This window comes from Carcharhinus amblyrhynchos, chromosome 8 (assembly GCF_965287045.1).
Source record: "Carcharhinus amblyrhynchos chromosome 8, sCarAmb.v2.hapA, whole genome shotgun sequence".
Lineage (NCBI taxonomy): Eukaryota > Metazoa > Chordata > Chondrichthyes > Carcharhiniformes > Carcharhinidae > Carcharhinus > Carcharhinus amblyrhynchos.
The window spans coordinates 71,887,053-71,913,855 of NC_137331.1; the positions used below are offsets into that span (position 1 = coordinate 71,887,053).

At 44.2% G+C, this 26,803-nt stretch overlaps 1 protein-coding gene across 5 annotated transcripts in view; it reads right to left on the reverse strand.

Annotated features, from left to right (window-relative positions):
- Positions 1 to 26,246, reverse strand: part of spidr (scaffold protein involved in DNA repair) — a 304,782-nt gene extending 278,536 nt beyond the window's left edge. For 4 of the 5 annotated variants that reach the window (XM_080194248.1, XM_080194245.1, XM_080194244.1 and 1 more), the window contains exons 1-3: positions 26,181 to 26,246; positions 17,353 to 17,514; positions 8,480 to 8,549 (exon numbers count right to left, since the gene is read on the reverse strand). In XM_080194248.1, coding sequence (XP_080050374.1) covers positions 8,480 to 8,549; positions 17,353 to 17,514; positions 26,181 to 26,198 — 250 coding nt within the window. In that variant the 5' untranslated portion in view covers positions 26,199 to 26,246. Of the gene's footprint in view, positions 1 to 8,479; positions 8,550 to 17,352; positions 17,515 to 26,180 lie in introns of those variants that run through there. The other variant, XM_080194247.1, reaches the window with a different exon arrangement.
- Positions 26,247 to 26,803: the final 557 nt, after the last annotated feature.

Below are 26,803 nucleotides of genomic sequence, written 5' to 3' on the forward strand. Positions count from 1 at the left end.
ATTATAGAAGTATGAAGGGGCAATGGCATGAAGGGATTTTAAATTGACAATCAGAATTTGAAAATCGTGACACTGCTTCTCCGGAAACCAATATAGGTCAGCAAGTAAACAATGTTGAGTGTAGGTGGCTTGGTGCGATTTAGAACATGGGCAAAGATCTGGATGCCTCCAAGTTTATGCAGAGTAAAATGTGACAGGCTGGACAGAAGTGCATCGAATTGGTCAAGTCTAGAAATCATAAAAGCATGGATGGGCTCCGTTCATTCGTCAGCTTACTAGCCCAATTGATCAAGATCCCATTACAATTGGAGATAACTTTCTTCACTGTCCACTATGCCACCAATCTTAGTGTCATCTGCAAACTTACTAACCATGCCTCCTATATTCTCATCCAAATCTAAATGACAAATAACAGTGGATCCAGTACTGATCACTGAGGCACACTGCTGGTCACAGGCCTCCAGTTTGCAAAACAACCCCCTACAACCACCCTCTGGCTTCTGTCAAGAAGTAAATTTTGTATCCATTTAGCTACCTCACCCTGGATCCTGTGAGATTTAACCTTATGCAACAATGTACAACGTACCTTGTCAAAGGCCTTGCTAAAGTCAATGTAGGCAACATCATCCATTGCCCTCATCTATCTTCTTGGTTACCCCTTCAGAAAACTCAGATCAAATTTGTGAGGCATGATTTTCCACTCACAAGACCATGGTGACTGTCTCTAATCAGTCCTTGCATCTCTAAATGTCTGTAGATCCTGTCTCTCAAAATACCTTCCAACAACTTACCCACCGCAGATGTGAGGCTCACTGGCACAGTTCCCAGGTTTTGCCTGTAGCCCTTTTCAAACAAAGACACAACATCTGCCACTCTCCACTGTTCAGGCACCTCACCCGTGACTACTGATGATTCAATTATTTTGAGTAGGGAACCTGCAATTTCCTCCCTATTCTCCCACAATGTCCTGAGATACACTTCTTCAATTCCCGGGGATTTATCTACCTTGACGCGCATTACAACTTCCAGCACCACCTCCTCTGTAATACGTACACTCCTCAAGACTTCACTATTTATTTCCCAAGTTCCCTAACATTCATGCTTTTTTCAATAGTAAATATTCATTTAGGATCTCACCATCTTTTGTGGATCTGCAAAAAGATGGCCTTGTTGATCCTTAAGAGGCCCTTCTCTTCCCTTGTTACTCTTTTGCCTTTTATGTATTTGTAGAAGCTCTTTAGATTCTCCTTTGCCTTATCTGCCGACACAATCTGGTGTCACCTTTCTGCCCTGCTGATTTCTCTCTCAACTCTACTCCTACACCCTCACTCTTCAAGGGATTCACTGATCCCAGCTGCCTATGTATGTCATATGCCTCCTTCTTCTTTTTGACCAGGGTCTCAATATTCGGAGTCATCCAGTCAAAGTTAGCGCAGCACGATCTACTCCACAATGGCCAGCTCCGCAGCCATAACACTCCGCAAGCAGGCTAAACAGGGTCAGGGTCAACGTTGAACTTCTGTCCCTTCCTGGGGATGAAGTCAAGAAAATCAAGAAGGCGAATGGAATGTTGGCCTTTATCGCAAGGGGGATAGAATATAAAAGCAGGGTCTTGCTGCAACTGTACAAGGCACTGGTGAGGCCGCAACTGGAGTACTGTGTGCAGTTTTGGTCCCCTTATTTGCGTCGGGATATTTTGGCCTTGGAGGGAGTACAGTGAAGGTTCACCAGGCTGATAGTGGAGATGAGGGGGTTAGCTTATGAGGAGAGATTAAATAGACTGGGCCTGTACTCGTTTAGACGGCTGAGGGGGGATCTTATAGAGACTTACAAGATAATGAAGGGGCTAGATAGGGTGGAGGTAGCGAGATTCTTTCCGCTTAGAAAGGAAAACAGAACTTCAGCGGGCACAGCCTCAAAGTAAGTGGGGGAAGGTGCAGTTTAGAACACAGTTGAGGAGGTACTTCTTCACTCAAAGGGTGGTGAATCTTTGGAATTCTCTGCCCATTGAAGTGGTGGAGGCTACGTTGTTGAATATATTTAAGACACAGGTAGATAGATTTCTGATAGACAAGGTAATTAAGGGTTATGGGGAGAAAGCAGGAAAGTGGAACTGATTCACTGCAGATCAGCCATGATCTTATTGAATGGCAGGGCAGGCTCAAAGGGCTAGATGGCCTACTCCTGCTCCTTTTTCTTATGTTCTTAAGTCCCATTCTCAGGAGCCACTCACTTTTACGATGTGGGCAGTATGTTATCAGGGTCAGTTGGCTTGGTAACAAGCCTAATTGATCTTTGATTATCTATTCAAATATGGCAGATAGGCTGCAGATTTAGCAGGGGTGAGCTCTAGGGTCTGTGAAAAGTTGGTGGGGTTGATAGCTGCCTTATTTTATCTGCAACTCCTGTAGAGAATGCACCCAGAGAAGGCACATATAATACAGCCCCATGCAGATTCTTGATCTCCAGGGGAGGCAAAGGTTTCAGAGAACAAACAGGGCAGTGGAATAGAGGCCAAAATCAGATCACCAATTATTTTACTGAATGGTGAAGGCAGCTCTTGGAGCCATATAGTCAATTCTTCTTCTGATTTATTTCATCTTAATAATGGTTTTAGTATTCAAACAACAATGTTTACAAGTTCAAAATTCTGAACACAAGAACATCCTCATTTTCAGCTGATAGTAACATGGCAAAATAATAAAGAAAAATAGAGTTTATATATTGCTTCCTTTAGATTGCACAAAAGCACTTCATAACCAAAGAAGTACTTTTGAAATCAGTCACTGATGTGATATTGGAAAATGATTAAAGCAACTGCCAAATAGACAATTTAAAGTTACTAAATGAAGGTTTATCTTTTTATGTTAATGCTCATGTCCAACCCCATATAGTTTTGTCAATGCTGCACTCTAAATTTACCATCATGCTGGATCCTGGACAACCCCAGGACCAGGTGGTCAAAGGATAAGGTGCCAATTAAATATTCCTATGTGGAGAAATGCAACCTCCAAGACTGAATGCACAAAGCAGATTACAGTTACTATGAATAATTGCCAAAATTCCATGAATGAAAAATTCCACATCATATCAGATTTAACATTTTATTCCAGCCTTTGCAAATCTACATTTTAGGCCTTTCAACTCAGGATGGAGCCACAGTAAGCATTCAGTATTGAAACTTGCTGTTGAAATGTTAAATTGCAGAATTTTCAATTAAACTTGAACTACTGGAATAGTCAACAAAGCGGCTCTAGTACAAGAGAACAAGCCTCCAAGATGAAGGAAAAAATACACTAAGATTAGGAATACATTCTGCAGCGTGGACTTTTTTATTTAAAATAAACATTTTATTTTAGAATGCCAACATGAGGAATGTTAACAGAAGTAGTTAACAGAAGTAGTCACTGCTGCACTTTCAAATTTGAGAATTACCTAGTTATTGTAATTAATATTGTTTTGGATGAGGGTCATCTCCATCCTTATAAGTAATGGTGCATTTTCCTCAATTGGCTAACTTTGCCCCATAATGTATCTTGCAAATAGTAGTCTGTACCAGCACGTTGACCACTGCCTCCCTTAAACCAACCACTAGATGGTGTCTAAGATCAGGCAAAATAATTTTTTTCTCTCTTCTGGGCAAAACTTCTCCACAATGATGTGGCAATGCCAGCGTTGGATTGGGGTGGGCACAATAGGTCATCTCACAACACCAGGTTAAATTCCAAAAGGTTTATTTGGAATCACGAATTTTTGGAGCGCTGCTCCTTCATCAGGTGAGTAATCCTGATGAACACCTTGCCAATTTTCCACATTGTCAGGTAGTTACCAGTATTAGAACAGTACTGGAATCGCTTGGGTAGGGGCACAGCTCATTCTGGATCATGTCTTCCGTACTACTGTTGTCAGAGATCATAGTCTTTGGTGCACCCAGCTCCTTGAGCAATCTTTTCTTATCATTTGGAGTGAATTGAATTGACTGAAGACGGGCATCTGTGATACTGGAAGATCTCAGGAGGAAGCCAAAATATTCTGATTGACTATGGTTGAAAATGTTGCAACCTTGTCTTTTGCACTGACAAGCTGGGCTCCCCCATCATGGAAGACAGGAATATCTGTGGAGTCATAGAATCATAGAGGTTTGCAGCATGTAAACAGACCCTTCAGCTCAACTTGTCCATACCGCCCCGTTTTTTTAAAACTCTAACCTAGCCCCAATTGCCTGCATTTGGCCCATATCCCTCTATACGCATCTTATCCACGTAACTGTCTAAATGTTTTTTAAAAGACAAAATTATACCTGCCTCTATTACTACCTTTGGCAGCTTGTTCCAGACACTTGCCACCCTCCATGTGAAAAAATTGCCCCTCTCAACCCTCTCACCTTAAACCTATGCCTCCTAGTTTTAGACTTCCCTACCTTTGGGAAAAGATATTGACTACCTAACTGATCTGTGCCCCTCATTATTTTATAGACCTCTATAAGATCATCCCTCAGCCTTCTATGCTCCAGAGAAAAAAGTCCCAGTCTATCCAGCCTCTCCTTATAACTCAATCCATCAAGTCCTGGTAGCATCCTAGTAAATTTCTTCTGTACTCTTTCTAGTTTAATAATATCCTTTCTATAATAGGGTGATCAGAATGACACACAGTATTCCAAGTGCGGCCTTACCAATGTTTTGTACAACTTCAACAAGATATCCCAAATCCTGAATTCAATGCTCTGACCAATGAAACCAAGCATACTGAATGCCTTCTTCACCAGTCTGTCCACCTGTGACTCCACCTTCAAGGAGCTATGAACATGTACCCCGAGATCTCCTTGCTCTATAACTCTCCCCAACACCCTACCATCAACTGAATAAGTCCTACCCTGGTTCAAGCTACCAAGATGCATCACCTCGCACTTATCTAAATTAAACCCCATCTACCATTCATCAGTCCACTGGCCTAATTGGTCAAGATCCCTTTACAATCTGAGATAACCTTCTTCACTGTCCACTATGCCACCAATCTTGGTGTCATCTACAAACTTGCTAACCATGCCTCCAAATCATTAATATAAATGATAAATAACAGCGGACCCAGCACTGATCACTGAGGCACACCACTGGTCACAGGTCTCCTTTCAAAAACAATCCTCTGCAACCACTCTCTGGCTTCTGTCATCAAGCCAATTTTGTATCCATTTAGCTACCTCACCTAAATCCCATGAGATTTAAACTTATGGAACAACCTACCATACGATACCTTGTGAAAAGCCTGGCTAAAATCCATGTCGACAACATCAACTGCACTGCACTCATCTACCTTCTTGGTTACCCCTTCAAAAAACTCAATCAAATTTGTGAGACATGATTTTCCACTCACAAAGCCATGCTGACTGTTCCTAATCAATCCTTGCCTCTCTAAGTGCCTGTAGAGATCCTATCTCTCAAAATACCTTCCAACAACTTACCGACCACAGGTGTGAGGCTCATCAGACTATAGTTCCCAGGCTTTTTCCTGCAGCCCTTTTGAAACAAAGGCACAAAATTTGTCACCCAATCTTCAGGCACCTTACTCGTGATTATCGATGATTCAAATATCTCTGTTAGGGGACCCGCAATTTTCTCCCTACCCTCCCACAATGTCCTGGGTTACACTTCATCAGGTCCCAGGGATTTATCTACCTGGATGCACTTTAACACTTTCAGCATCTCCTTCTCTGGAATATCTACACTCCTCAAGACATCACTATCTATTTCCCCAAGTTCTCTGAGTTTCCTCTTTTTATTTATTTGATTTTCCACCACCAAAAATCACTGAAGTGGCATGGGTGTAGAGCCATATGATCATAGAATCTCTACAGTGCAGAAGGAGGCCATTCAGCCTGCATCTATAACAATCCTAACTAGGCTCTATCCCTGTAACCCCACACATTAACTCTGCTAGTCCTCCTGATACTAAGGGGCAATTTTGCAATGGTCAATCAACCTAACCCACACATCTTTGGATTGTAGGAGGAATCCAGAGCACTTGGAGGAAACTCACACTGACACACTGAGAACATGCAAACACCACACATACAGTCATCTGAGGCCAGAATTGAACCCGAGTCCCTGATGTTCGATTGCTTAGCTCTATCTTTGGCATCTTGCTTCTGCTGTTTGGCATGCAAGTAGTCCTGTATTGTAGCTTCAACAGGTTGACACATCACTTTTTGGCATGTCTAGCACTGCTCTTGCCATGTCCTCCTGCACTCTTCATTGAATCAGGGTTGACTCCCTGGCTTGTTGGTAATGTTAAAGCGGGAGATATACCAGGCCCTTAGGCTCCAAACTGTGGTTGAATATAATCGTATTGCTGCTGATGGTTCACAATGCCTCAAGGTTGCCCAATTTAGAACTGTTAGATGCGTTCTGAATCTATCTCATTTAACGCAGTGGTAGGCGCACACAACATTTGTCATTTATATTAATGATTTGGATGAGAATATAAGAGGCATAGTTAGTAAGTTTGCAGATGACACTAAGATTGGTGGCATAGTGGACAGTGAAGAAAGTTATCTCAGACTGCAACGGGATCTTGATCAACTAGACCAGCGGGCTGGCAAATGGCAGATGGAGTTAATTTAGACAAATGTGAGGTGATGCATTTTGGTAGATTTGAACCTGGGCAAGACTTACTCAGTTAATGATAGAGCACTGGGGAGAGTTACAGAACAAAGATCTTCAGGGTACATGTTCATACCTCCTTGAAAGTAGAGTCACAGGTGAACAGAGCAGTGAAGGAGGCATTCGGTATGCTTGGTTTCATTGGTCAGAACATTGAATGGGAAGTCTTGTTGAAGTTGTATAAGACATTGATAAGGCCACACTTGGAATACTATGTGCAGTTCTGGTCATCCTATTATAGGAAGGATATTAAACTAGAAAGAGTGCAGAAAAGATTTACTAGGATGCTACTGGGACTTGATAGTTTGAATTATAGGGAGAGGCTGGATAGACTGGGACCTTTTTCTCTGGAGCGTAGGAGGCTGAGGGTGACTTTATAGAGGTCTATCAAATAATGAGGGGCACAGATCAGCTAGTCAATACCTTTTCCCAAACGTAGGGGAATCTAAAACTAGAGGGCATAGGTGAGAGGGGAGAGATACAAAAGTGTCCGGAGGAACAATTTTTTTCACACAGAAGATGGTGTGTGTCTGTTACAAGCTGCCAGAGGTAGTAGTAGAGGCAAGTGCAATTTTGACTTTTAAAAAGCATTTAGATAGTTAGATGGATAAGACGGGTATAGCGGTATATGGGCCAAATGCAGACAATTGGGATGAGCTTAGGGTTTGAAAAAAAAGGGCAGCATGACAAGTTGGGCCAAAGGGCCTGTTTCCATGCTGTAAATCTCTATGACTCTACAACATGATGAACGGTATACTCTATGTGAAGGTGGGGCTTCATCTCCACAAGGACTATGTATTGGTCACTCACATGAACACCATCAATTACCAATCAGTAATGGTGCTATTGAATCACTCTTGATATTAGGCATTGAAATCCCCCCACCAAGAGTTTATTTTGTGCCCTTCCAATTGATGTTCAATCAAGAGGAGTACTGATTCATCAGCTGAGGAAGGATGATAGGTGGTAATCAGCAGGAGAATTTCTTGCTCATGCTTGACTGTGCCTCGAGACTTCCTGGAGTCAGGATTAATGTTCTGAACTTCCAGGGCAATTCCTATCTAACTGTATATGCTTGTAACCTCCGACAGATACACCCTTCCAATTGTATACCACTGTGCCACTTATAATGGCTCTCTTCTGCTGGTGAATGTCACTGGCTGTAAGATACAAGTTGGTGACTTCAACTGCGTCAGGCTGTTACTTGGCTAATCTGTGGGACTGGTCACTAAATTTTGGGAAGAAGGATTTTGCAGAGTCTAATGGGCAGGGTGTGCTATTGCTGTTTTCATGCCAACTTGACAGCAGGCTGTCTGTCCAGTTTTACTTCCTTTTGATTCTTCTGCTGTGGTTTGCAGGGTCATTTCAAAGGGCGGTTAATAGTCAATCACATTGCTATGGGTCTGGAGTCCCATGTGACTGAGACCAGGTAAAGACAGCAGGTTCCCTTTCCTAACAGAACCAAACGACATTTTACAACAATCCGATGGTTCCATGGTCACAAAAACCAGGACTAGTTTTCAATTCTGTATCTATGAATTAAGCTTAACTGAGCTTAAATTCCACTTGCAGCAATGGTGGGATTTCAACTCAAGTCCCCGAGAGTTAACCCGTGTTTCTGGTTTAGTAGTTCAATAACAGTCCATCGTGTTGTGCAGTCAAATAGCAAGCTCGCCCACGCTGCCTAGTTCACAGAAATAGCTACTGACGAATATCAGAGGGCTGTTCGTATCTGTGGAACTGCATTCTAAAGATAATCTGCACCTTCAGAAAAAAAAGGGAGAAAGTTGGGAACAGCAAGCATTTAATATTAGGTAATCTACCTTTAACAGAATGAAGTGCAGGTGCAAGGCTGCGGACTACATTTTGTTCTTCTCCCATACACCTGCTGCCCTGTTAAAATAAAATATTGATGAGTAACATGAAGCATTTGAAAAGCATTCAGCAACATGGACAAGTAGAACAAAAAGGATATTATTTTTAAATCTTAATTCACAGATCTAGTTATTTGTCAAAAAGATTCAAAAGGACAGCCAGGGACCTGGGTTCAATTCTGTCTTTGGGTGACTGTCTGTGTGGAGTTTGCACATTCTCCTCATGTCTGAGTGGGCTTCCTCCAGGTGCTCAGGTTTCCTCCCAGAGTCCAAAGATGCGCAGGTCAGGTGAATTGGCCAGGCTAGATTGTCCCTTTGTGTCTTAAGATGTAGATTAGATTGATTAGCCATGGCAAATGTGGGGACAGGGTGGAGAAAGGACCTGGGTAAGATGTTTGATGGGCCGAATGGCCTCTTCTGCACTGCAGGGATTCCATGATTTAATCAATATTCAAGAACTGTATTTAAAGTATATTTATATCTATATATACACATTAGAAAAAAAGAGATTGTGCTGCATTGCTCAACAGCAATTTCTTAACCAGAATGAACTTTAAAACGTTACTGATCAACAGTCAAAATCTTGCTCACTTTGCAGTTGCATCTACACAGAACAGTTAGCATCCTGTTGAAAATATCCAACAACTGTCAGTAGAACATTAGCTCTCAAACATTTTGGTTGAAGAATCCCTTTTCAAATGGAATTGTGATCATGGACCTTGTCTATCTAAATGACAATATTGAAGTGCTGGATGAAAATAGTTTTTTTTATTAAAACACTAGTTGCATAAGAGTAGCAGTTTGAGGACAATTTCACTGATGTAGACAATGATGAGACAGACCAGACCAGACAAATGTTAAGTGTAACCTGTCTAACATTCTAGTGAATGCAAACTGAATTGCTTTTAACATGGTTAAATGCTAATGGAATACTTATCCAATCAGTTCATAGTTCGCATCCAATGCAAACTGCTATTGGTCAAATCAGTAGTAACAGCAGTCACATCATTTTTAGATATTCAAAATGCTCAAAAAAATATTCCCCATAAACAGATGAGCTTCCCTGCCTCAAATTCTATTAAAATGTTCATAAATCTGACATCCTCAGGAATATTTTATACACCTGTTGCGTATCCAGCCCAGTTTCTTAATCATATTTGATCATGCAAGGCCTTTACATTAATCCCATAATTAGGGAAATGAAAGAGTTACAATACAGAGACCTTGTGACTACACGAAAGGGAAAAAGCAGGAAAATTTGGCATGTTTTCTCCCAGCCTGGCAGCAGAAAAAAGGCCAAAGGTGCCAACTACTCCATGAGCACTGTATTCAGATGAATGGTTCCTAAGAACATAAGAAATAGGAGCAGGAGTAGGCCATCTAGCCCTTTGAGCCTGCACCGCCATTCAATAAGATCATGGCTGATCTGAAGTGGCTCAGTTCCACTTTCCTGCTTTCTCCCCATAACCCTTAATCCCCTTGCCTATCAAAAACCTATCTACCTGCGTCTTAAATATATTTAGCAAGGTAACCTCCACACTTCAACGAGCAGAGAATTCCAGAGATTCACCACCCTTTGAGTGAAGAAGTTCCTCCTCAACTCTGTTCTAAACTGCGTCCCCCCCTTATCTCGAGGCTGTGCCCTCTAGTCCTGCTGTCCTTTCTGAGCAGGAAGAACCTCTCCACCTCTACCCTATCCATCCCTTTCATCATCTTAAACGTCTCAATAAGATCCCCCCTCATCCTCCTAAACTCTAACGAGTACAAGCCCAGTCTATTCAGCCTCTCCTCATAGCTCAACCACCTCAACTCCGGTATCAGCCTAGTGAACCTCCACTGCACTCCCTCAAAGGCCAAAGTGCAGCGACCAAAACTGCACACAGTACTCCAGCTGCGGCCTCACCAGTGCCCTGTACAGTTGCAGCAAGACCTCCCTCCTTTTATATTCAATCCCCCTCGCTATGAAGGCCAGCATCCCATTTGCCTTCCTGACCACCTGCTGCACCTGCAGGCTGGGTTTTTGCAACTCATGCACAAGGACCCCCAGGTCCCTCTGTACCGTAGCATGCTGCAGCTTTTCGCCCTGTAAGTAGTAGTCCTTCCTACTATTATTCCTACCAAAGTGGACAACCTCACACTTGCCAACATTGTATTCCATCTGCCAGGTCCTCGCCCACTCGCTCAGCCTATCTAGATCCCTCTGCAGACTTTCTACACCCTCCGCACAATTTGCTGTTCCACTTATCTTTGTGTCATCAGCAAATTTCGACACCTGACACTCGTCTCCCTCCTCCAGATCATCTATATAAATGGCAAATAGCTGAGGCCCCAGCACCGATCCCTGGGGCACTCCACTAGTCACCAACCGCCAATTCGAATAGCACCCATTAACCCCCACTCTCTGCCTCCTATTTGACAGCCAATTCCCTATCCACGCTAACACCTTACCCCCAACTCCATGCCCCCTAACCTTCTGTAACAACCTTTTGTGCGGCACCTTATCAAACGCCTTCTGAAAATCGAGAAACACCACATCCACCAGTTCCCCTCCATCCACCGCACGAGACACATCCTCATAGAATTCCAATAAATTCGTCAGACATGACTTCCCCTTAATAAATCTGTGCTGCTTCTGCTCTATCAAACAATTCTTCTTAAGATGCCTCGCTATTTCCTCTTTGATGACGGATTCAAGCATTCTTCCTACAACAGACGTTAAACTAACCGGCCTATAATTCCCTGCCTTTTGCCTGCTACCCTTTTTAAACAGCGGCGTAACATTAGCCGTTTTCCAATCTTCCGGCACTTCCCCGGAATCCAGCAAGGTTTGGAAAATAATCACTAAGGCATCCACTATCGCCTCTGCCATTTCCTTCAGAACCCTTGGATGCATTCCATCCGGTCCTGGGGACTTGTCCACCATCAGTCCCGCTAGTCTGTCGAGCACTGCCTCTCTAGTAACAACGATTTCATTCAGGCCCTCCACTCCTACCATCTTTCCATCGTTAACACCCGGCAAACTATTTGCGTCCTCCTCCGTGAATGCCAAAGCAAAAAAGTTATTCAAGGCCTCAGCCATTTCCTCATCCCCCACCACGAAATCCCCCATCTCATCCTCTAAAGGCCCAACATTCACCCTAGCCAGCCTCCTCTTTTTATATATTTATAAAAACTCTCACTATCCTTTTTTATATTTAGCGCGAGCCTAGATTCATAGTCTATCCTTCCTTTCTTCATCAACTTCTTCGTCATTCTTTGTTGACATTTAAACCTCTCCCAATCCTCTTCTCACCCACTACTTTTAGCCACTCTAAACGCATCAGCTTTTAATTTAATACTCTCCTTTATCTCCTTCATTATCCACGGCTGATTATCTCTTCTCCTACGATCCTTCTTCACCATCGGAATAAATTTCTGCTGAGCGCCAAGAAAGATCTCCTTAAAGATCCTCCACTGTTCCTCAGCAGACCTACCGACCAATCTGCGCCCCCAATCTACATTCGCCAATTCCTCTCTCATCCTATTCTACTCCCCTCTGTTCAAACAAAGGACACAGGTCCGGGATCCTACTTTCTCCTCCTCCATCTGCATCAGAAACTCCACCATACAATGATCACTCTTCTCAAGAGGATCCCTCACAACAAGGTCCCTAATTCTACCTGCCTCATTACATAACACCAGATCTAAGATAGCTCGCTCCCTCTTCGGCTCCAACACACACTGTTCAAGGAAACTATCCCGGCAGCATTCCAAGAACTCTTCCTCAAGCCCACCACGTCCAACATGGGTCGACCAATCAATATGTAGATTGAAATCCCCCATAATTATTGCCGTTCCATTCCTGCACGCAACATTTATTTGCGCATTTATAGCCCGTCCCACCTCCAGGTCATTATTTGGGGGCCTATAGACGACACCCACCAGCGTCTTCCTCCCCTTGCTGTTCCTAATCTCCACCCACAACGATTCCACATTCTGCTCTTTGGCGCCTATATCTTCCCTTACTAACCCCCTAATACTATCCTTAATCAGCAGAGCTACCCCACCCCCCGCTCTTTTTCCTCCCGTCTATCCTTCCTAAACACTTGATACCCCTGTACATTCAGCTCCCAGTCCCTGTCACCTTGCAACCACGTCTCTGTAATGGCCACCAGATCATATCCTGCTCAAAATTCAATTGTGTCCCTCCTTGCAAAACACTGACTCTCCTGTGTTGAGCGAAAGGAAGTTACATTTGAGATCTTACGTTGTAAAAGTCAGAGGATTTCATGAAAGATGCTTTGAAACTCATGTTCATGTTGTTTCATTTGAAGATGGATAAAGACAAGGAAATCAGCAGAGGAGTGGGATGGAGAATTGAGTCCTCTTGGGGAGAGTGATCATTGTATGGTGGAGTTTCTGGTGCAGATGGAGGAGGAGAAAGTGGGTTCCCGGACACGCGTACTTTGTTTGAATAAAGGGGAGTACAGAAGGATGAGAGAAAAATTGGTGAATGTTGACTGGGGGAGCGCGTTGGAGGGAGGGTCTGCTGAGGAGCAGTGGAGGATCTTTAAGGAGATCTTTCTTGGTGCTCAGCAGAAATTTATCCCGATGGTCAAAAAGGATAGTAGGAGGAGAGGTAATAAGCCGTGGATAACGAAGGAGGTGAAGGAAAGTGTTAAATTAAAAGCGGAGGGATTTAGAGTAGCTAAGAGTAGTGGGCGAGAAGAGGATTGGGAGAGGTTTAAATGTCAACAAAGATTGACAAAGAAGTTGATAAAGAAGGGTAGGAGAAACTATGAAGCTGGGCTAGCGCTTAATATAAAAAAGGATAGCAAGAGTTTTTATAAATATATAAAAAGGAAAAGGCTGGCTAGGGTGAACGTTGGTCCTTTAGAGGATGAGAAAGGGGACCTAGTGGTAGGGGATGGGGATATGGCTAAGGTATTGAATAACTTTTTTGTTTCTGTCTTCACGGAGGAGGACGTGAATAATTTGCCGGGTGTTAGTGATGGAAAGGTGGTAGGACTGGAGGGTCTTAATGACATTACTGTTACTAGAGAGGCGGTGCTCGACAGACTGGAGGGGCTGATTGTGGACAAGTCCCCAGGACCGGATGGAATGCATCTGAGGGTTCTGAAAGAAATGGCAGAGGTGATAGTGGATGCCTTGGAGGTTATTATCCAGACGTCGCTGGATTCCGGGGAAGTGCCGGAGGATTGGAAAACGGCTAATGTTACGCCGTTGTTTAAGAAGGGTGCCAGGCAAAAGGCGGGGAATTATAGGCCGGTTAGTTTAACATCTGTGGTAGGTAAAATGTTAAGAATCCGTCATTAAGGAGGAAATTGCGAGGCATCTTGAAGGGAATTGCTTGATAGAGCAGACGCAGCACGGTTTCATTAAAGGGAAGTCGTGTCTGACAAATTTACTGGAGTTCTATGAGGATGTGTCTAGGGCGGTGGATAAAGGAGAGCCGGTGGATGTGGTCTCTCTGGATTTTCAGAAGGCGTTTGACAAAGTACCTCACAAGAGGTTATTGCAGAAGGTCGAGGGACATGGAGTTGGGGGTAGGGTGTTAGCGCGGGTAGAGGATTGGTTGTCAAATAGGAGGCAGAGAGTGGGGGTCAACGGGTGCTATTCAGATTGGCGGATGGTGACTAGTGGAGTGCCCCAGGGGTCGGTGCTGGGGCCTCAGCTTTTTACCTTTTATATAGATGATCTGGAGGAGGGAACCGAGTGTAGGGTGTCAAAATTTGCTGATGACACCAAGATTGGGGGAACGGCAAATTGTGCGGAGGGTGTGGAGAGTCTGCAGAAGGATCTAGATAGGCTGGGCGAATGGGCCAGGAAATGGCAAATGGAATTTAATGTTGGCAAGTGTGAGGTGGTCCACTTTGGTAGGAAGAATGGTAGGAAGGACTATTACTTACGTGGCGAAAAACTGCAGCAGGCGACGGTGCAGAGGGACCTCGGGGTCCTTGTGCATGAGTCGCAAAAACCCAGCTTGCAGGTGGTCAGGAAGGCTGGCCTTCATAGCGAGGGGGATTGAATATAAAAGTAGGGCGGTCTTGCTGCAGCTGTATGGGGCATTGGTGAGGCCGCAGCTGGAGTACTGTGTGCAGTTTTGGGCGCCGCACCTGCGCAAAGATATTTTGGCCTTGGAGGGAGTGCAGAGGAGGTTTACTAGGCTGATGCCGGAGTTGAGGGGGTTGAGCTATGAGGAGAGGCTGAATAAACTAGGCTTGTACTCGTTAGAGTTTAGAAGAATGAGGGGAGATCTCATTGAGACGTATAAGATGATGAATGGGATGCATAGGATAGAGGTGGAGAGACTCTTCCCGCTCAAAAAAGACAGTAGGACTAGGGGGCACAGCCTCAAGATAAAGGGGGGGGGGCGGTTTAGAACAGAGTTGAGGAGGAACTTCTTCACTCAAAGGGTGGTGAATCTCTGGAATTCTCTGCCCGTTGAAGTGGTGGAGGCTTCCTCGCTAAATATTTTTAAGACGCGGGTTGATGGGTTTTTGATAAGAGAGGGGATTAAGGGTTATGGGGAGAGGGCGGGAAAGTGGAACTGAGCCACGACAGATCAGCCATGATCTTATTGAATGGCGGGGCAGGCTCGAAGGGCTAGATGGCCTACTCCTGCTCCTATTTCTTATGTTCTTATGTTCTTATATGTTAATTTGGAGGAAGTTCAGGTAATTCACTGTCTCACATGAGAAGTGACTACAGCCCTGGCTAGTGATGTGAGAAAAGACAAACAGGCAGTTGTTGTGTCCCTTCAGCCTGGGGAAGGAAAAGTTAATCAAATGAGCAACAGTTGCCTCAGAAACCAAAAAGAGGGACATGTGTTTGGTAATGCAATCATGAAATATCAGGTAATAATCTATCAGATTCCGAGGCCAAGTAAAAAGAAAGTGAAGTCAAAGGGGAGCACATCTTATTATTGTGATAGGTGATGGAAAGGAAAGAAATAAAACTTGACAAGGAATGGGTCCTAGATATCAAAATAGAATGGAAACCCTGGCTGAACAAAAAGGACAATATTTTGGAAGCACTGGGATGAGTGGCATTTCTAGTGCAAATGCAACAGAATGAAAACTTGGATAAAAAGAAACCTGTACAAAACACAGGAAATAATATGATCCAGATAGTTGTGGGAGACAGTGAAGGAAATTAGTACAGGAAGTGAAGGAAAGACTAAGATTATGTAAAGATGAATGGAAATCTGAAGTATAGTTCATAAAATTCCCACTTTTAGGGCAGGACACTGCCACCTAGGTAATAGAAAATAAGTGGTCAGGGAAGGGATGAGCATAGGGCAGAAGAGCATTCAGTATTTCCTGCCTAAAAGACGAGCATAACTGGGACAGGTTTTTTAACCTGGAGAAAGAGAGCGGAGTTAAGGAAAAGTCATTCAATGTGAGATTTGATTTATTTCATTAGTCCATGCAATTGAAAAATAATTAGTTCTTTTTACAATCTAAATTTACCAACATGCAAGATGAAAGAAAAAATAAGCAGAGTCTAAATTCCCCATCAGCAGTTTCCTGTTCTTTATCTCCTATCTTTTAACCTCCTTCTTGTCCAATTCAGTCATTACATTCCCCTCAAACTATTTTTGTGCACTGAATCACAGAATTGTTACAGCACAGGAAGACATTCAGCCTACTGTATCTGTGCCAGTTGGCCAAATGAACTAAACACCCAATTCCATTCCTCTACCTTCTTCCCATAACCCTGCACATTCTTCCTTTTTAGATAATCCTATTTCCTCTTGGTTGCCTTAATTGATCAAGCCTCCATCACACTCTGAGGCAGTGCATTCTAGATCTTAACCACCTGCTCCAATAAAATGTTTCTCTTCATGTCCCCACTTCTTTTTTTGCTAATTACCTTAAATCTGAGCTCTCTCATATTCTTGGCAACAGCTTTTCCTAGCTAGTCTGCCCAGTCCGCTCCTGATTTTGAATACCTCTATTAAATCCCCTCTCAACCTACTCTTCTCCAAGTAAAACAGTCCAAATTCTCCAATCTATCCACACAAGTGAAGTTTCTCATTCCTGAAATCATTTTTGCATAACTTTTTTGCATTCTCCCTAATGCCTCCACATTTTTCCTAAAGAGCAGAGCCCAGTACTGGATGCAATACTCCAGTTCAGGCCAGACCAGTGTTTTAAACACAACCTCTTTGCTCTTATGCTCTAGCCCCCTATTAAGGAAAGCTATGATACTCTGCACTTTAATTACTGCACTCTCAACTGGTTTTGTCACCTTCAATGACTTTTGTGCATACACACCCAGGTCTCTCTGCTTCTTGACCCACTTTAGAAGGTTATTCTTTATTTAATATTACTTGGCTTCATTCTGTCTGCCAAAATGAATCACTTCACACTTTTCTGCATTGAATTTCATCTGCTACTAGTCTATCCATCTCACATATTTGCCCATGTCCTTTTGAAGCTCTACATTATTCTCCCCACAATTCACAATGTTTCGTATCATCTATAAGCTTTAAAATTGTGCCCTGCACACCAAGGTCTGGGTCAATAAAATATATCAGGAAAATCACAAGTCCCAATGTTGACACCCAGGGAAGTTCATTACATATCTTGCTCCAGACTGAAAAACACCCATTAACCACTATTCTGTTTCCTGTCACTCAGTCAATTTCATATCAATGTTGTTACCGTTACTTTTATTTCATGACATCCACACAAGCTGTCTCAACCCATTATTTCATTTTTGGTAGCTTCCTATTAATCTGCCACATGCCTCACGAATACATAATTCAGTTTTTAAAAGATGGTCCATTATATGTTGCTAATGTTGAATTATCTTACCTCCACCAGTGAAATTTCTTGGAAACCTTCTCCACATTGATTCCATGATTTTGCAATTGAAGGTGTACATTTCCTAGCAAGACTACTTGTTCTCTTGTAGGTAACCTCCACATCCTGCACATCATGTAAAAATCTCTGCACCATTCCAGTAATCCTCTTCCTCTGAAAAGCGCACAATTACAGTAGGTTAACAATGCAAACTGACAAGAAATCTGACGTTTATATCTTTTATATTGGTTATTACCATTTATATTGGTTTAATTTCTTTTCCCCACTAAATGCTGCACAACAGAATCATAACATGAACTTTAAAATGAATTGTTTAATGTTTTCCTTACTTCATCAATGGGAACCAACAGTGCTGGAGAACGTAAGAACTTTATATCTTATCTCCGAATTATATTAACATTACTCCAAAGTCAAGAGCTGGATGGAAAGTAGAGGTCCTCTCCTCTGTCCAAATCTCCACCTTTATTTGTGAAGTATAAGCACAGTATGCTATACAGCTGAGCACCAGGTAGTGGACTGTGACGGCCAAATTAAAGATAAATGAACTTCATTTCATTTACCTGGCTAGATCAAAGCCCAGATTTCAGAGGTGGAAGTACATTGTCAATCCAATACATTATCCAGCCTCCGCGAAGCAATATGCTTCAAGCCCTGAACTGAATATATCAGATAAACGAGCATCTGATTTTAAACATTTAGTCCATTTTCAATTTACTTGCAATAATATAATTTTTAAATGGATCTTTGATTGTGCAAGGTCATATTGCTGCATTAATTACAGTAATTACCCCATTCTAATCCACTCTTGGTTACAATTAAAAAAACTGGTTTCTTTTAAACCACCTTAGAATATGAACAATCCTTCAGTCTAACTGCGTAATGCAAAATCCACTGAATTCCAGAAAAGAAAGTTATCTCACACCTAAGCATACAAACATGAGTCGCAAAAACCCAGCCTGCAGGTGCAGCAGGTGGTCAGGAAGGCGAATGGGATGCTGGCCTTCATAGCGAGGGGGATTGAATATAAAAGTAGGGAGGTCTTGCTGCAGCTGTACAGGGCACTGGTGAGGCCGCAGCTGGAGTACTGTGTGCAGTTTTGGGCGCCGCACTTATGCAAGGATATTTTGGCCTTGGAGGGAGTGCAGAGGAGGTTTACTAGGCTGATACCGGAGTTGAGGGGGTTGAGCTATGACGAGAGGCTGAATAAACTAGGCTTGTACTCGATAGAGTTTAGAAGAACGAGGGGAGATCTCATTGAGACGTATAAGATGTTGAATGGGATGGATAGGATAGAGGTGGAGAGGCTCTTCCCGCTCAGAAAGGACAGTAGGACTAGAGGGCACAGCCTCAGGATAAAGGGGGGGCGGTTTAGAACGGAGTTGAGGAGGAACTTCTTCACTCAAAGAGTGGTGAATCTCTGGAATTCTCTGCCCGTTGAAGTGGTGGAGGGTGCCTCACTCAATATTTTTAAGACGCGGGTTGATGGGTTTTTGATAGGCAAGGGAATTAAGGGTTATGGGGAGAGGGCGGGAATGTGGAACTGAGCCACGACAGATCAGCCATGATCTTATTGAATGGCGGGGCAGGCTCGAGGGGCTAGATGGCCTACTCCTGCTCCTATTTCTTACGTTCTTATGTTCTAAAAGCTGAATCAATTTGTTGGACATACAACATGCCACATCCTACTATGTAGAATGAAGTTACTGGGCATGAACATTCCCCAATTCCACTGTAATCAAGATTCCAAGAAATAGACTGAAATTTAAACCTCCAAATTGAAATTTTACACAATACCATTTCGTATAATAAAAAGATACAATTTCAATAGGTATCATTTTGTATTTAGAGTCCTGCAGTGAGTGGGCATGATCCCCTGTAACCGACACTGCGAGCAACATTACAGCCTGTGTTTAGTTAAACATTCCAAGGTGATCTACAGGAGAGAAACATCAAGCAGGAAAACATGTAGGCAGATTACTGAAGGCATAGTCAAAGGGATAGGTTTTCAGGAACCTTTGAAAATGAGGAGGAAAGGAAGCAAAGTTTCCCAAAACAACCTGCATCAGTCAGTCATGGATCAGTGGCAGCACTCTCCCTGTAAGTCAGAGCATGTTGTGTTCAAACCGCACTCAGAAATTTGAGCACATATAACATAAGAACATAAGAAATAGGAGCAGGAGTAGGCCATCCAGCCCTTCGAGCCTGCCCTGCCATTCAATAAGATCATGGCTGATCTGTCATGTCTCAGTTCCACATTCCCGCCCTCTCCCCATAACCCTTAATCCCCTCGCTTATCAAAAACCCATCAACCCGCGTCTTAAAAATATTGAGCGACGCAGCCTCCACCACCTCAACGGGCAGAGAATTCCAGAGATTCACCACCCTTTGAGTGAAGAAGTTCCTCCTCAACTCCGTTCTAAACCGCTCCCCCTTTATCTTGAGGCTGTGCCCTCTAGTCCTACTGTCCTTTCTGAGCGGGAAGAGCCTCTCCACCTCTATCCTATCCATCCATTCATCATCTTATACATCTCAATGAGATCTCCCCTCATTCTTCTAAACTCTAACGAGTACAAGCCTAGTTTATTCAGCCTCTCCTCATAGCTCAACCCCCTCAACTCCGGTATCAGCCTAGTAAACCTCCTCTGCACTCCCTCCAAGGCCAAAATATCCTTGCGTAAGTACGGCGATCAAAACTGCACACAGTACTCCAGCTGCGGCCTCACCAATGCCCTATACAGCTGCAGCAAGACCTCCCTACTTTTATATTCAATCCCCCTCGCTATGAAGGCCAGCATCCCATTTGCCTTCCTGACCACCTGCTGCACCTGCAGGCTGGGTTTTTGCGACTCATGCACAAGGACCCCGAGGTCCCTCTGCACCGTCGCCTGCTGCAGTTTTTCGCCACGTAAGTAATAGTCCTTCCTACCATTCTTCCTACTAAAGTGGACCACCTCGCAATTGCCAACATTAAATTCCATTTGCCATTTCCTGGCCCATTCGCCCAGCCTATCTAGATCCTTCTGCAGACTCTCCACACCCTCCGCGCAATTTGCCGTTCCACCGATCTTGGTGTCATCAGCAAATTTGGACACCATACACTCGGTTCCCTCCTCCAGATCATCTATATAAATGGTAAATAGCTGAGGCCCCAGCACCGACCCCTGGGGCACTCCACTAGTCACCAACCGCCAATCCGAATAGCACCCATTAACCCCCACTCTCTGCCTCCTATTTGACAACCAATCCCCTAGCCACGCTAACATCCTACCCCCAACTCCATGCCCCCTTATCTTCTGCAATAACCTCTTGTGAGGTACCTTGTCAAACGCCTTCTGAAAATCCAGAGAGACCACATCCACCGGCTCTCCTCTATCCACCGCCCTAGACACATCCTCATAGAACTCCAATAAATTTGTCAGACACGACTTCCCCTTAACGAAACCGTGCTGCGTCTGCTCTATCAAGCAATACCCCTCAAGATGCCTCACTATTTCCTTCTTGATGACGGATTCTAACATTTTACCTACAACAGACGTTAAACTAACCGGCCTATTGCCTTTTGCCTGGCACCCTTCTTAAACAACGGCGTAACATTAGCCGCTTTCCAATCTTCCGGCACTTCCCCGGAATCCAGCGACGTCTGGAAAATAACCACCAAGGCATCCACTATCACCTCCGCCATTTCTTTCAGAACCCTCGGATGCATTCCATCCGGTCCTGGGGACTTGTCCACAATCAGTCCCTCCAGTCTGTCGAGCACTGCCTCTCTAGTAACAGTAATGTCATTGAGACCCTCCAGTCCTACCACCTTTCCATTGCTAACACCCGGCAAATTATTCACATCTTCCTCCGTGAAGACCGAAACAAAAAAGTTATTCAAGACCTCAGCCATTTCCCCATCCCCTACCACTAAGTCCCCCCTCTCATCCTCTAAGGGCCCAACGTTCACTCTAGCCAGCCTCTTCCTTTTTACATATTTATAAAAACTCTTGCTATCCTTTTTTATATTAAGCACTAGCCCAGCTTCACAGTTTCTCCTACCCTTCTTTATCAACTTCTTTGTCAATCTTTGTTGACATTTAAACCTCTCCCAATCCTCTTCTCGCCCACTACTCTTAGCTACTCTAAACGCCTCCGCTTTTAATTTAACACTTTCCTTCACCTCCTTCGTTATCCACGGCTTATTACCTCTCCTCCTACGGTCCTCTTTAACCATCGGAATAAATTTCTGCTGAGCACCAAGAAAGATCTCCTTAAACATCCTCCACTGCTCCTCAGCAGACCTACCTTCCAACGCGCTCCCCCAGTCAACATTCACCAATTCTTCTCTCATCCTACCGTACTCCCCTCTGTTCAAACAAAGGACGCGTGTCCGGGAACCCACTTTCTCCTCCTCCATCTGCACCAGAAACTCCACCATACAATGATAACTCTCCCCAAGAAGATCCTTCACCGCAAGGTCCCTAATTCTACCCGCCTCATTACATAACACCAGATCCAAGACAGCTCGCTCCCTTGTCGGCTCCAACACACACTGTTCAAGGAAACTATCCCAGCAGCATTCCAACGACTCCTCCTCGAGCCCACCGCGTCCAACATGGGTCGACCAATCAATATGTAGATTGAAATCTCCCATAATTACGGCCGTTCCATTCCTGCACGCCGCACTTATTTGCACGTTAACAGCCCGCCCCACCTCTAGATCAATATTCGGGGGCCTATAGACGACACCCACCAGCGTCTTCCTCCCTTTGCTGTTCCTAATCTCCACCCACAACGATTCCACGTTCTGCTCTTTGGTTCCTATATCATCCCTTGCTACCACCCTGATGCTATCCTTAATCAGCAGAGCTATGCCCCCCACTTTTTCCTCCCGCCTATCCTTCCTAAACACTTGATACCCCTGGACATTCAGCTCCCAGTCCCTGTCACCTTGCAGCCACGTCTCTGTAATGGCCACCAGATCATATCCATTTGTGCTGATCTGCGTCACCAGCTCATCCACTTTATTCCGAATGCTTCGTGCATTCAGATAAAGTGCCTTCATCCCAGCCTTCACCTGGACCCTATTTGCCAGAACGCCACCAACCATACTCACGCCCCCTACTCCCTTTATTATTGGAACATCCTCAGCCTCTTCCCTTACCTGTACCGTCTCCTTAACTTTAGCCCCCGTAATGTCACCTACCCTCGCACCCTCCCCCCCCTAATTAGTTTAAAGCCCTGTCTACAGTCCTATTTACACGATTCGCCAGGACTCTGGTCCCAGCACGGTTCAGACCAACCCCATCCCACCTGAACAGGTCCCACCTACCCCAATACTGATGCCAGTGCCCTATAAATTCAAACCCATTCCTCCCACACCAATCCCTGAGCCACCCATTCACTTCCTTAATCTTATCAACCTTACACCCGTCAGTTCAGGCAGTAGTCCAGAGATAACCACCTTGTCGGTTCTACTTTTTAATTCCATTCCCAGCTTTTCATATTCCCTCCCCAGATCCTCAGTTTGTATTTTGCCTACGTCGTTGGCACCCATATGTACCGCAACGACCGGATTCTCACCCTCCCACTCCAGGTTCCTCTGCAGCCCAGATGTGACATCCCGGACCCGAGCACCAGGCAGACAACACACCCTTCTGTGCACTTTGTCATTGTGACAAAGGACAGTGTCAATACCCTTAACCCCACTGTCCCCAATTACTACTATGTTCCTTTTCACCTTCTCTTTGCCTATGTCCTGCTGCATCACTGTACCGTGTGCAGTTTGCTTACCAACCTCACCTCCCTCGTTCTCATCCAGACTGGAAGCACGAACCTCAAACCTGTTATGCAGATTGAGAGGCTGAGGCCTCCGCTCCCCACCCCCCTTCCTCTGCTCCCCACCCCCCTCTTGTTCCTGACCGTTAGAGTTAGCCAGTCTAGGGGGGGGTGGATGTCACTTGCACCCCATTGACAATGGCACCCTCTCTCCCCCTGATGAGCCTCAGTGTCTGTAGCTCATCTAGGCTGTCAATCCAGTGCAGTATTGAAGGAGTCCTATATCTCCATCCTTCAACTGAGATACTATGCTGAGACTTTATCTACTCAAATATAAATGCAAATTACTGCAGATGTGGAATCTGAAGGAAAAACAGAAAATTCTGGAAAATCGCATCAAGTCTGACATAGAGAACAGACCTAATGTTTCAAGTCTGGATGACCCTTCACCAGAGCACTTTATTTACCCTCTCAGGGGGCTGTCGAAAGTTCCATAGTACCATTTTGCAGAGGAGCAGGTGAGCTAGCGCAATGGTCGAGCCAATAATTTTGCCTCAACCAACATCACTAAAACAGATTTTCTGGTCATCAAGACGTTGCTGTTTTGGGATCTTGCTGTGTGCAAACTGACAGCCACATTTCCTACAACACTGACTACACTTCAAAAGTATTTAATTGGTTATAAAGCATTTGGGAAATTCCAGGATCCTATAAGGTGCTAGAGAACCACAAGTCTGTCTTCCTTCCATTTTTTTTCCTCGTTGATTATAGAGCCAGAAGAGGAGGAAAGGAGGTTAGAGTAAGAACTTCAAATTGGGACATACATGGAAATTCCACGAGGACAAAGATGAAAATTTCAATTAAATTAATTGCAATGGGGAGCCAGTGGAAGTTAGCACAGAGAATTTTTTGTTTCCATGGGAATGGCACCTCCCAAGCCATGAGAACTAACAGCTCTGTAATCAACAGACATAAGCATTCTCTCTGTCTAATAATCTAGAGATCTGGACTAATAGTCCAGATTTTGTGTTCAAATTCCACTGCAGAATTTGAAACTCTATTAAAAAGCAGTATCAGTACTGGTGACCATAAAGCTAGTGGATTGCCAGTAGGTTTGCTTTTCTTTGGTTTTGCAGAAAACTTACAGTCCTAACCCAATGTGCTCAACATGCATCACCAGGACCGCAGCAGTCTGGTTGGCTCTTAATTGTCCTCTGAAATGGCCTAGCAAGTCACTTAGTCATATCAAACATTGCAGAAAAGCACAGGAAACCAGACAGACTTGAGCATTGGGTTGCACGGTAGCACAGTGGTTAGCACTACTGCCTCACAGTGCCAGGGACCTGTGTTCAATTCCTGGTTTGGATCACTGATTTGTGGCATTTGCACATTCTCATGTCTGCTGGATTTCTGCCAGGTGCTCCATTTCCTCCCACATTCTGAAAGACATGCTGGTTAAGTGCATGGACCTGAAGGGGGGCCGGGTTGTGGCAACAAGGGGAATTTCACAGTAATTTCATTGCAATGTTAATGTAAGCCTTACTTGTGACTAATAAATAAACTTTACTCAGACTTAAATGGGACTTTACATGCCAGGGATTGACAGAGGATACAACTGGATATAGACAGATTGGAGGCTTGGGCGTAGAAATGACATTTGATATATGTATTAGTATAGCAAAAAGTATTGTTTCTTGTGAGCTATACAGACTAAGCATACCGTACAGAGAGAAGGAAAGGAGAGAGTGCCGAATGTAGTATAACAGTCATAGCTAAGGTGTAGAGAAAGATCAACTTAATACGAGGTACGTCCATTCAAAACTCTGATGGCAGCAGGGAAGAAGCGGTTCTCGAGTTTAATCTGGACAAATACAAGGTGATGCATTTTGCAGGATCAAATTTGTGAATTTTACTGTAAATGGCAGAACCCTTAGGAACATCAACATAGAGAGATTTGGACATACAGGTCCAGTTCCCTAAAAGTTGCAACCCAGGTGAGCAATGTGATTAAGAAGGCATTTGGTATTGTTGCCTACATTGGCCATGCCATTGACGAGAATCATGTTGCAGCTGTATAAAACTTTGGTCAAGCCACATTTGAAGTATTGTGTGCACTTTTGATCACTATACATTATCAGAAGGACGTGGAAACTTTGGAGAGATTGCAAAGAAGGTTTAACAGAATGTTGCCTGTTCTCAACAGCATTGGCTAAGAGCAGAAGTTGAGTTACCTAGGATTGTTTTCACCAAAAAGGCAAGGCTGAGGGGAGACCTGATAGACGATAACAAAATGATGAGGCATAGGCACAGTGGATAGTCAGAGGCTTTTTCCCCAAGGTAGAAATGTCAATTACAAGGGGGCATAGGTTCAAGGTGAGAGGGGGAAAGTTTAAGGGAAATGTCCAGGGGAGATTTTTCACTTAGAGAGTGGTGAGTGGTAGGAATGTGCTGCCAGAGTATGTTCCTCTGGCAACATACAGCAGTGGAAGCAGGCACATGAGCAACATTCAAGAGGTACCTGAACAGGGAGGAAATTGAGGGATACGGACAAAGTGCAGAAGGCTTTTTTTCATTTAGTTAGGGCATCATGATCGACACCGGCTTGAAGGGCCTGTTCCTGTACAGTCCTTTTCTTTGTTTTAAAACCAGCAGCCCCTGAAAAACCCTCCATTGGATGCTTGTGCCAAAACTGGGAGAGGTAGAAATGAATCATGACACGGTATGATTCTGTACGAAGGACAATGAGACAACATCACAGACAACTCATGTCTTGCCTAGCAACAGGAGGTAGCGGCCTGGGATTTCTCAATGACTGATTTTGGACTCCATCAAGTTTTATGGCAGCAGATGAAGCATGTGCAAGGAAACTGCCTGTTGATTATCATCTATAGTCTGTCCTCCATGTTGTAGCAGCACCGAGCGCAGCAATGCCCTACATCACCAAGGATTATGGTTAATCCTGACTATAACTGGCCAGAGGGAAGATTAACTCAACAATAAAAGATGGTGGCTTTTGTCCCGGCCACGCCGCGCTGTCTACCCCAATAAACAGCCTGTACCTTCCTGGTGCCCGACATTGCGCCGCTCTCTCTGCTTCAGGCCCCCTCTCGGCCCCGGGCTCCAAGTTACCACAGCAATGTGGGCGGAGCCAAACCGGCCGCTGAACTGAGGATGCGCACAGTTGTCCAATCGGCTGGTCCGTCAAAGCGGAAGCAGGGGAACCTGCAACATTTCAAGGCAGAGCAGATCCAGAACCCAACAAAAGTACATTTCTCTAGCGCCTTTCCTGAGTATACGACACCCTAAAGTGCTTCACAGTTTGCAGGGCTAAAGGAAAAAAGCAGGAGAGTCGCATTAGATTTTTAAAAATTCATTTGTGGGACGTAGGCATTGCTGGCCGGCCAGCATTTATTCTCCATCCCTCGTTGCCTACGTTCAGAGGGCAGCTGAGAGGAAACCACAGTGCTGTGGCTCTGAAGTCACATGTAGGCCAAACCAGGTATGGACAGCAGATTTCCTTCCTGAAAGGATAGTAATAAACCAGATGGGTTTTTCTGACAATCGTTTCATTGTTGTCAGTAGATTCTTAATTCCGGATTTTATATTGAATTCAAATTTCACCATCTACCGTAGAAGGTCTCCTGAACATTGGCTGAGTTTCTGGATTAATAGGCCAGCAATA